At 41.8% G+C, this 11,581-nt stretch overlaps 1 protein-coding gene across 1 annotated transcript; it reads right to left on the bottom strand.

The window, feature by feature from the left end:
- Positions 1 to 469: 469 nt before the first annotated feature.
- LOC5518769 (metabotropic glutamate receptor 2) lies at positions 470 to 11,580 on the bottom strand. The gene is made up of 4 exons (XM_032363552.2): positions 9,268 to 11,580; positions 3,140 to 4,249; positions 2,505 to 2,936; positions 470 to 1,995 (listed from the first exon to the last, which is right to left on the bottom strand). Exons 1-4 carry the CDS (start codon positions 9,746 to 9,748, stop codon positions 596 to 598), a joined length of 3,423 nt encoding a protein of 1,140 aa, XP_032219443.2. The 5' UTR covers positions 9,749 to 11,580; the 3' UTR covers positions 470 to 595.
- Between the last annotated feature and the right edge of the window lies 1 nt (position 11,581).

Raw genomic sequence — 11,581 nt, 5'->3', positions numbered from 1 at the left:
ATGTTTGGTTTTTACTCATCTCGTGTCTTTTCATGTGTTTAAGATATCGCTTGCCAATTAAAATTGTAGAGAGTAAGAGTAGTTTTTGACTTATTGATCTTGGTAAAACACTCAAATACCACTTCACAAGAATTTTTCCATAGAATAAATACCTATATCAACTAGGAATTTAGTAATCAACTACGAATCTAGAGTAATCCAAACAATGGTGAGTACAATTGGAACTTCAATGTGTAGGCGGGAAAGCTGGGGAAATGTCACATGATATCTAAGGCTAAGTTTAAACGTCGTATTATCCATGACCGTATCCAATGCAAATGCATGTGCAGTTTTGAGAATGCAAGGACCAGGTCACCAAAAATAAACATTTTTTTACGCAATAAAAAAAAAATAAAAAATGAAAGTTTCCTACACAATAAAAAAAAAAAATAAAACGACAATAAACAAACCCAAAAACACGCACACCGACTTAGAAAATAGCGTTTTATTCCTGGTATCAAAAACAGAATACTTACGAGAGAATATGGTGCTTTTAAAAACGTTTGTAGTATTTTTGTAGGCCATGAAAGTAGTTGTTGGGCGCAAGTGGAGGACGTTAAAATTTTTTTACGTAATTAATCGCTTGTTTTTCTAACTCTTGGAGAGAGGGCTGATTGAAAACAGAGATCTTCCTCGATTGCTTTGAACCAGGGGAGGCAGTCAGTTCAATTTGATAGAAAACGTCATCGTTATCATCAATTTCTGCTTCTTCAATGCGCATGCGTTTTGACTCACGATGCTCGTAGCTGTGGCCACTGTCTTCTTGATAAGGTACCGCTCCATTACACATCTCCCACACGAAGGACAAATTATTGATCCTTTCTTCAATCTGATCCTCAAAGTCCATGCTATCTGTAAGAACCCTGTTTTTCTGCATGAAGGCCTTTTTATCGGCATTTGTATAAACTGTATAAGAAGAGTGTTCTTCTGACTTGTGTTTCGAGGGCAGTTCCTCGTCATTCGTAGGTCGACGCAGAATTCCTGGCCGCCAAACATCGGTACCTCTCACCCACGGTGACGTCACTACTTCACCGTCATCATTGAACCTAACCACAGATTGCTTTTTGATAACCTTTTGTTCAGTGACGCCGCCGCAGCTTGGACACCTTTTCCGGTTGCTGTTGGTATCCTCAACATCGTGGTTTTCCTCGTTACATTCGCATAATGGGATCTTTGATAGGCTATTTTCCCACTCATCTTTGAACCTTACTTGGGAGGTCTTTCGACCTCGTTCTTTGTCCTTTCTGGCAACTTTACCATTACGCGTCTCATGACAGTTCTTGTCAACACCCCTTACCTCGTTCCCGCTCCCCTCAGTATTTGACCTACTGCGCATGGTCGAGTCAGAATAGTTGCTGACCACGGTGGGTGACCGGTCGAAGACTCCTAAAGTAACTGAGCTCACAGATGGCCTCATGGGTATATTTTTGTGTGGTCTAAACAAAATAATGTGAAGCTTTGGGATGAAAATACTGATCCATGTAACGGATCCGAGGAAGACAAACATGAAGCATGATATGACAGTTCTGTACCAGGCGCTAGTCCCAAGATAGGACGGAACATACACTAGTACTGTAATACATATCGTAATCATAGTGAAGGCGATGAACCGAGACTCATTGTAGTTTTGAGGGACTTTGCGTACAAGGAAAGCTTGGTAAGTACATATAATAACCAGACCCGCGTTGTAAATAAGCCACACACTGAAGCCTATCTTGCTGGCAGATAGATTACAAGTCAGCGTCGCCTCTTGGGACGTTATACTATATCTGGCCTCAGGGAAGGGTGTGGTCGAGGACCCTCGAACCCAACAGAGACACACGATTATCTCCACGGCAACGATACCACCCATCAGTAACAGCTGCCATTCGTTACCAAGGCACGCGATGCGGCCAGTTTGGAGAAGTTTTTCGTTAAAGATGCGGGATATACGATTGGTCTTGATGAGGATTGTCCCTGCAGGAGAATGAGACGAGATCGGTATGAGAAAGAAACTCGGACGGTACAGACTCCCATTATACCATTAACTATTGTTATAGTAATAGCACCTAGCATTTGAAAGAGTAAGCTATCTATTTTAAACATTAGTCTTTGCATTTTGCATTTCGGTCTTTGCAAAACACAGTAACTGCACTCATTACAAAAAAGGATCACAACATAAACCCATTTGAAAAATAAAACGTTTAGTGGAAATGGCAGTTCTAAGAACCAACGCTTCTAATGAGTTTTGTTAATTTTTATGAAAATAAATAAAGGTTATAGCAAGATTACGATGTACATTTTTCTACATTCAATGTCAACTTTCATTGCATAGGAATGCTATTTTCATGGACAACATTGTTTAACATAGGTGTATGTATTCTAAGTAAATTGGCCAAGCCCACCATGTTTGTAACACGTCAATACCCCTCAGGTACCATCGTGTACACTACACAGGATCTATATCACACTCTGGAACAGCTTACCTACGACCATAGAAAAGCACAAGCCGATCATAAATGGCAGCATCATGCAGGAAATCTTCGACGGTTTCATGACAAATACAACGGGCGTCAGAAAGAAAAGGCAGATCCCCGTCAACAGCACAAAGCAGAGCTGCTGGCTGGCAGCGCGGACCACAGCGGTGGCGTGAAACTTGATGAAGACGATCACCGTGACGACCACTGCTAGGACCCCAATACCCGAGAACGTGAGAATGACGATGGCCCACCAGTCCTCCCACCGAAGATACTCGGCGTCTATCGGAAAGCAGCCCGAGTTGTTGACGTTTGGCCATGTGCCTATAGGACACTCCACACAATTGCGCGTATTTGTGGTATTGGTGTAGGTCCTCCCTGTACACTTCTCACAGCGCCAACAGCATTCTGGGAAACGCCTGAACGGTACCTTGATTTCGCCTTTCGAAAAGAAAAACAAAATACTGAAAATACATTATATCATAATTCAGAAAAAAGTTTTGTTAAAGATTAGGTCAGGCGTCGTTTGCTCAAAGTTTAACAAACACTTGCTGATACGTATATTACGTGTGCCAACGAATTGTTAACTGTCTGTTTAAAGCCATGAATCAGATTAAATATAAGTACGTTAGCTATATACTTACCCCTTCTACAGTTCTTGCTGCACTTGGAGTCCGGTTGAGAGTTGTGCATGTTATTCCAGCGAATCAATCGCTTGTTAATACTGAGTCCCGAGGGCGACCATCGCCCAAACTTCTCATAATCATAATCGCCATTATGGATCTTGAGCGAGTACAGGTCATACGAGCCTTTGGCGCCTCCGAACTCGTCAAAAGTCACCTGTTTATTCGAGTAGCCCTCGATGGATATATTCTGGATAAAAGAAGGAAGATGCCGCAGTAACTCTTGATTGAAGGTCTTGAGGCATCCGTTCTTAGTGCATCCCAGCAGACTGTGAAGCGCGTGTGCAATTGCAGAGACCGCATCGATAATGTAAGGTATGTAGCCATCGTTGTGGATCCCAGTGTGGCATGTGCCAGCGGCACTTCCATTACAGACATGCGCAATGTACTTCTTGTATTGCTCTGTCCAGTGGTGCTCTGATACATTAGACGAGAGTTTCTTTTGAAGCTGTGATTTAAACTTAGGAATCGGGACTATTGGAGGCCTTAAACAAATCACGGAGCTTATGACGTTATCCAAACCCCGGACGACATCAACCGACCCCGCCCAACTGTCCGATGCAATAAACACGTAATCCCTGAGCCCCGCAGCCTTGGCTTCCTCCAAAAAGTACTTGGCGTCGGGAAACTCCGCGTAGACGATGATGACTTTGGCGTTTGGGTACTTCTTGATTTTGTCGAATATTTTCTTGATATGTTTTTTGCTGCCTCTGCGAGAAAAAAGCTCGTCCACTACTACACACACGTGTCTGCGCTGGTCTCTTTGAGCCATTTCTTTCAGAGCACTTATACCAGACCGACCGTACTCATTGTCACTAGCAACTGTGATGACAAAACTCCACTGAAAAGTGTGGATGATGTCCACCATTGCTTTCGCTTGAAGAGTGTCCGAGGGGACCGTCCGGTAGAAATATCGAAATCGAGCTCGGTCGCCTAGAAGTCGGCTTGTTGAGGCGAAACTTACCACAGGAATGTAAAATAGTCCGGCGAGACTTGCTATTGCCATGGTGACGCCGCTGAACGCTGCGCCAACAATCGCAACAGTGTGACGTGATTTTCTCTCGCAGCACTCTGAGGACCAGAGGGATAAAAATGAGACGGGGTAGGGTAGGGGTAGTAGCAAATGGTCACACAAGACTCTAAGGATCTGGGGGATGTACAGGGTAGGGGGGTAGGGTAGGGGTAGTAGCAAATGGTCCCACAAGACTCTGAGGAGCAATGGAATGTACAGGGTATGGGGTAGGGTAGGGGTAGTAGCAAATGGTCCCACAAGACACAAGACTCTGAGGATCAGGGGGATGTAAAGGGTAGGGGGTAGGGTAGGGGTAGTAGCAAATGGTCACAAAAGACTTTGAAGATCAGGGGGGATGTACAGGGTAGGGGGTAGGATAGGGGAAGTAGCAAATGGTCCAACAAGACACAAGACTCTGGGGAGCAGGGGGTGTACATGGAAAGTGGTAGGATAGAGGCAGTAGCAAATGCTCTAACGACAGTCTCAGGGGCAGAGAGAAGAGGTTTATGGGGCGGGTAGGCGTAGATTAGGAGAATTAACCAAAGCTCCCGCAACTCTCTGGGGGTATGCATGGCACGTGGGTATGCCAAATATCCTATGGCACGTGGGTATGCCAAATATCCTATGACACGTGGGTATGACAAATATTCTATGGCTCTCTGGAGAGCAGAGGGGTATGCATGAGACGTGGGTATTCCAAATATCCTATGGCACGTGGGTATGACAAATATTCTATGGCTCTCTGGGGAGCAGAAGGGTATGCATGAGACGTGGGTATGCCAAATATCCTATGGCACGTGGGTATGACAAATATTATATGGCTCTCTGGGGAGCAGAGGGGTATGCATGAGACGTGGGTATGCCAAATATCCTATGGCACGTGGGTATGACAAATATTCTATGGCTCTCTGGGGAGCAGAGGGGTATGCATGAGACGTGGGTATGCCAAATATCCTATGGCACGTGGGTATGAAAAATATTCTATGGCTCTCTGGGGAGCAGAGGGGTATGCATGAGACGGGGGTATGCCAAATATCCTATGGCACGTGGGTATGACTAATATCCTATGGCACGTGGGTATGCCAAATATCCTATGGCACGTGGGTATGACTAATATTCTATGGCTCTCTGGGGAGCAGAGGGGTATGCATGGCACGTGGGTATGACAAATATCCTATTGCACGTGGGTATGACAAATATCCTATGGGCTCTCTGGGGAGCAGAGGGGTATGCATGAGAAGTGGGTATTCCAAATATCCTATGGCACGTGGGTATGACTAATATTCTATGGCTCTCTGGGGAGCAGAGGGGTATGCATGAGACGTGGGTATTCCAAATATCCTATGGCACGTGGGTATGCCAAATATCCTATGGCACGTGGGTATGACTAATATTCTATGGCACGTGGGTATGACAAATATCCTATTGCACGTTGGTATGACAAATATCCTATGGCACGTGGGTATGACAAATATCCTATGGCACGTGGGTATGCCAAATATCCTATGGCACGTGGGTATGCCAAATATCCTATGGCACGTGGGTATGCCAAATATCCTATGGCACGTGGGTATGGCAAATATTCTATGGCTCTCTGGGGAGCAGAGGGGTATGCATGAGACGTGGGTATGCCAAATATCCTATGGCACGTGGGTATGACTAATATTCTATGGCACGTGGGTATGCCAAATATCCTATGGCACGTGGGTATGACTAATATTCTATGGCACGTGGGTATGACAAATATTCTATGGCTCTCTGGGGAGCAGAGGGGTATGCATGAGACGTGGGTATGCCAAATATCCTATGGCACGTGGGTATGACTAATATTCTATGGCTCTCTGGGGAGCAGAGGGGTATGCATGAGACGTGGGTATTCCAAATATCCTATGGCACGTGGGTATGCCAAATATCCTATGGCACGTGGGTATGCCAAATATCCTATGGCACGTGGGTATGCCAAATATCCTATGGCACGTGGGTATGACAAATATTCTATGGCTCTCTGGGGAGCAGAGGGGTATGCATGAGACGTGGGTATGCCAAATATCCTATGGCACGTGGGTATGACTAATATTCTATGGCACGTGGGTATGCCAAATATCCTATGGCACGTGGGTATGACTAATATTCTATGGCACGTGGGTATGACAAATATTCTATGGCTCTCTGGGGAGCAGAGGGGTATGCATGAGACGTGGGTATGCCAAATATCCTATGGCACGTGGGTATGACTAATATTCTATGGCACGTGGGTATGCCAAATATCCTATGGCACGTGGGTATGACTAATATTCTATGGCTCTCTGGGGAGCAGAGGGGTATGCATGAGACGTGGGTATGACAAATATCCTATTGCACGTGGGTATGACAAATATCCTATGGGCTCTCTGGGGAGCAGAGGGGTATGCATGAGACGTGGGTATGCCAAATATCATATGGCACGTGGGTATGACTAATATTCTATGGCTCTCTGGGGAGCAGAGGGGTATGCATGAGACGTGGGTATTCCAAATATCCTATGGCACGTGGGTATGACAAATATTCTATGGCACGTGGGTATGACAAATATCCTATGGCACGTGGGTATGACAAATATCCTATGGCACGTGGGTATGACAAATATCCTATGGCACGTGGGAATGCCAAATATCCTATGGCACGTGGGTATGCCAAATATCCTATGGCACGTGGGTATGCCAAATATCCTATGGCACGTGGGTATGACAAATATTCTATGGCTCTCTGGGGAGCAGAGGGGTATGCATGAGACGTGGGTATTCCAAATATCCTATGGCACGTGGGTATGACAAATATCCTATGGCTCTCTGGAGAGCAGCGCCACAAATGTCTTTAAGGAGGAGTGCAAAGCCAGATACAAGACAGCAGAAGTCTTTAAGGAGGAATGCAAAGCTAGATACAAGACAGCAGAAGTCTTTAAGGAGGAATGCAAAGCCAGATACAAGACAGCAAAAGAAGGGTGTCCATGAGTAGATCAGTGATGTGTGTTTGCTGAATATGCAAAGGGGGAGGGGTAAGGACAACTGCGGTGTGTGACGTCAACTATTCAAGAACCCTTGGCAGCCATATGGTTAATTGTTATGGTTTTATAATTTGGAAGACAAATTATTTGAAGAAATTTCGAACTATACATCCACAAATAAGCTGGTCTTTTTTAATATTTTATATATCAATTTCGATCGAAAATATTGCCAATAGCTTTCTTAAATCAGCCGATGGAAATGGATGCTTTCTAGCACTTGGTATTTGCAAGGATGACAAAATGGCGATCGAGAAAGTAACTTATGCTTTCACCAAAACAATTAATACATTTTTCTAATCCGTCTGGTAAATCTATTTTATGCTTTTTTGCAAGTAGGGGGGTGAAATCTGGAAAAAGGTAATAGAGAGTAGTAGGGTATATGGGAAATGTTCGGAATGTAAGGGCAGCTATACAATATGAGACTATAAGATTGTCGTTGCGCTAGAGTTATAATATATTGTTTGCCATTTGTCTCCATAGTAATAAGATCGTGTTTATTTATAGAAATAAAAATAACGCTCATTGTTAACTCTAAACTCACATTTTAGGGCTTTTGGTTTAGAAAATATATACCATTTTGTAAATTTAATTTCACGTGAAGATTAGAAAAAATATATACTTTTTACATGTATAAGTTTATCTCGCATTTTACCGATGGTTCCAAAAAAACATCCATAGTCACGGTTCAGGCCGGTCCAGGAAAGTACGTGTTAACAAACTTGAAAGAATACATTTGTTAATAAGATATTACAAGGCAATCACTGTTTACGGTAGATGTCATCAAAAAGCAATATAATATCCAAGAAGCGCTGGTTGCTGATGCGGTGAATTGTTCATGTTGCTTAATTTGTTAAAGTAAGCTGTTTGGTTACTTTAACAAATGAGTGCATAGCATATTTTATTGTAGAAGAAAATGAAATATTAAAGATTAAAAAGTGAAAGGATTTACAAATTCCAAAATAAATAAAAAAGATTAGCTCCCCGTTGAGCATAACCCACTGACAGAAGCTTTTATTCAATCGAGTTCACGGGGACCAGATAAAACAGGTATCAGATTCAATTATTTGCAAACAAGCCCTATTCACGGAAAGGTTACGAAAAAAAAATCGATGGTAAATTACTTGGAAAATAACAAATAAGAAACTCTAGAATTTGATCCAACTAATTCATCAACTTTGCTGTTATGGTGGGGGAAGTAGTGATTGAAACCTGGAGATAATGAATAATAAATTACGCAATGAGTATTTAGACTTGAGAAAATTGCCGGAAAACGATTAGTATTTCAAATGTTATAGTTATAATAAAAAACACTTTTAAAGCCAGAGAATGAGAATGATTGCTAGTTTTTTTTTAACCCCAATACTACTTGCTTAAAGTATAATTCCAATTTGACTTCACTTTTTACGTTTTGTGTTATGAATTGCAATTTGTTTGGTTTTTGAATTATATCTTAAATCCAACCTTCTTGTCTTTTTGTCCTGTTTTTTTTTTTTTTTTTATTGAGCGTGGGCTAAGCAATTAAACAACCATGTGAATTTTATTTGGATATCTAAAGATTATACGGTGTGCTTGCAAAACAAATGAAATTGAAAGCAACGGGAACACAGTTGGATATGCCGGTAGAGGAGGAAATATCGTCAACGTAAAAATCAACAGAATAATAATATTATCAGTTCCCTAAGTGAAAAAGGATATTCTTTGACTTTACTGTATCAGGATGGATTATCATGGATCATGGATTGAGTTATATTAATCATAAACTTTTCCCACTGCATATTTTATTTTTTGTTGAACAAAAATTTAAGATAAAAAATATACTTGTTTATTCACCCATGAGAGGTACCGCGCGCAGTGACAGCCTTAATTCAGACGAAGAAGAAGAGAAAAAATACGAAAAAAAGGTTTGGCCTAAGGATACAACATATACTAAGAAAAATAATATATAGCGAAACATTTGATATCATCATGTCGAAAATTAAATCACTTGCCGTATCACCTGTAAAGTTGGCGAATAACAAATCATATTTGACTCACCAGTGCCGCTGGCGGACAAAGTAGCGCTATCTTGTAATCCGGCCGTGGATGAATTCCCGTCCTTACGTACAGAACAACGCTCAGAAGAAGCAGCTTCCGAAGCGAACACGGTCCTTATAAAGTCGAAATTCAAACACTCCATGATAGCATAATCCACGCTCCCGCAGCTGTCTTTGATATCTACACCAAGAGTGACATAAGGTAGAATTTCTGAGCTATTATTGATGGTTTCGATAGCGTAAAGCATCGCTTCGGCCCCTATGTAACCTCGGGGGTGTAACGATCCGCCGCAACTCGCGGCCCCGGGGTGCTGAGCTGAGTTTGAGGTAAAATGAACCGGGATAAGGCCACCGATAATCAGGTCACCATCTCGGTAGATACTGGAGTTCTGCGTATTATGCTTGACAGTTGTGATTTGAGCGTTTGCTATTACCGACAAGCCGATCCATGTAAAAACAGAAAAGCGCGCCACACGGCACATAACCAGAACAGTTCTTCGGTGCCAGATTTTTGACACCCCAACCCACAATAACACGAATTCTATTCTCTTGTGTTTGTCAAAAGGAGGTGATGAGCGAAGCCAACCACATCATTAGGCACGCGTAGACTTGACAGATCCGAGCGCACGTGTTTGTTTGCATCCTCGTTGTTTGTGTGTATGAACGGAGCAAGCTGTCTTCGTTTCAGCGCCGACACCTGGCTTTAGCGCATGCGCATAACACCAACGCGTATTTTCAGCCATAAACACCATATATTGCTCGGCTTGCAAATCCGTCAAATGGCAGAAAGGTGGCAAGAAAAGCTGGCATTTTATAAAACTGCCAAAAAAAACTTGTCGTGATTAGTAGGTATAGCCGGGAATTAAATCAAGTGACATTCTTAATGTTGCCCTTTGAGTAATAAAGGCCAAGAACAAGTAAGTCAATTGTTCAGATTCTAGATGGCGTTATGGAAATAAAACTTAATGGGTAAGGCTGCTCTTACGACGTTCACTCATTGGGTCAATTTTATGCACATTAGCTTCTCTCCTGCCGCTTTGTGCTCTAGAAGCATTCACACGTAAGTTAATGGCGAGTATAACAAGCGAGGGGTAATGGGCTAAGAAAGAACATCAACAGTCCAAAATTAGTAAAAAAAGATTGGCAGAGTTGCGATTAGGAAGGTACCAACTTGTAAATACAAAAAAAGAAAAATACAAAAACCATATGCGTTCTGCTCGAATGTCATCTGCCTTCCTTGAGATGATTGTTGTTAAGGCTCAAGACCTAAATGAAAAATAAAAACACTAAAGTATTTACTTTTGACAGATATGGAACCGGGGATTACCGCTGGGAAAATAAAAAACGCGAATAAGACAAATCTATTATAAATGAAAACGATTAAAGCAAAGATTATATAGCTGACAGTTCTCATTTCAGATTCGCAAACAGAGTTCGCAAGGTTGATGTAGATTGTAGTTGTTGTGTACAAAGCTGGTTGGCATATTCAATAGCTCTGTGGTTAATTGTATGTGGACAAAGCTGGCAAAACCACAATGAACATAACGAAAAGAGGTTTTGAAGAAGAAGCCTAAGTAAAGCACCCCTCTTCAATGAATTTGAAGTGAATGTTAAGATTACTGTGTAAAATGAACATGAAATCACGTGTAAGTCTACGCCTACTCTGGATTTGCAATTTAGATGGTCATTTCTTCTTTTAAAGTGCAAAGATATTACTATTTGCAGTACAAACCGAGCTCGTACAGTATTTCCACAACAAAACACACTTACTGTCAATGACAATAAAAATGTATTTATCTAATATTTCCAAAGTAAAGAAGATGCTGTTTTGTCACGGATATCTTCCTTCAAATAAGGGTTGATGTTTTGACTTTTATCACAACTATTCCAAAGCCTACCGATCTGGCAATGTTTCTAATAGAACACCTGTTTAGACCATTTTGTTTAGCTTTTTAAAACAAAGCCTCGTAACCTTTTTTTTTGGTCCTACTCAAGCCAATATGAGTAAATTTGTTGTACTAAATCGTAACTTTCATTAAAGTGGGGCGGTAATGGGCGGTCGCTTCTTAAAAAGGCTGTGCATTAAAATCTAATAGTATATAATTTAAGGCAAAGCCTAAAGGGCATTTCAGTAAGGGTGTTTTTGTCTCGCAGAGTGACATCTCGCACTCCCAGAATTGAACTATTACTGTTATCATTACTAAATATCCTCTTTATTTTAGTGAGCATACTTTTACGTACGTACGTTTATGAAAAAAACACCGCATGTCATGTCACAAATTATCTTGAAAAGGAGAGTGTAATTAGTACCAAAG

This window comes from Nematostella vectensis, chromosome 3 (genome assembly GCF_932526225.1).
Source record: "Nematostella vectensis chromosome 3, jaNemVect1.1, whole genome shotgun sequence".
Lineage (NCBI taxonomy): Eukaryota > Metazoa > Cnidaria > Anthozoa > Actiniaria > Edwardsiidae > Nematostella > Nematostella vectensis.
This window is presented reverse-complemented; position numbering and strand designations above follow the sequence as displayed.

Coding starts and splice junctions, on each gene's coding strand:
- LOC5518769 (XM_032363552.2), bottom strand. CDS start 9,748: ATGTGCCGTGTGGCGCGCTTTTCTGTTTTTACATGGATCGGCTTGTCG. Junction 4,250..9,267: donor TTTGTCCGCCAGCGGCACTG/GTGAGTCAAATA, acceptor TCTGGTCCTCAG/AGTGCTGCGAGAGAAAATCA. Junction 2,937..3,139: donor CAGCAAGAACTGTAGAAGGG/GTAAGTATATAG, acceptor TCTTTTCGAAAG/GCGAAATCAAGGTACCGTTC.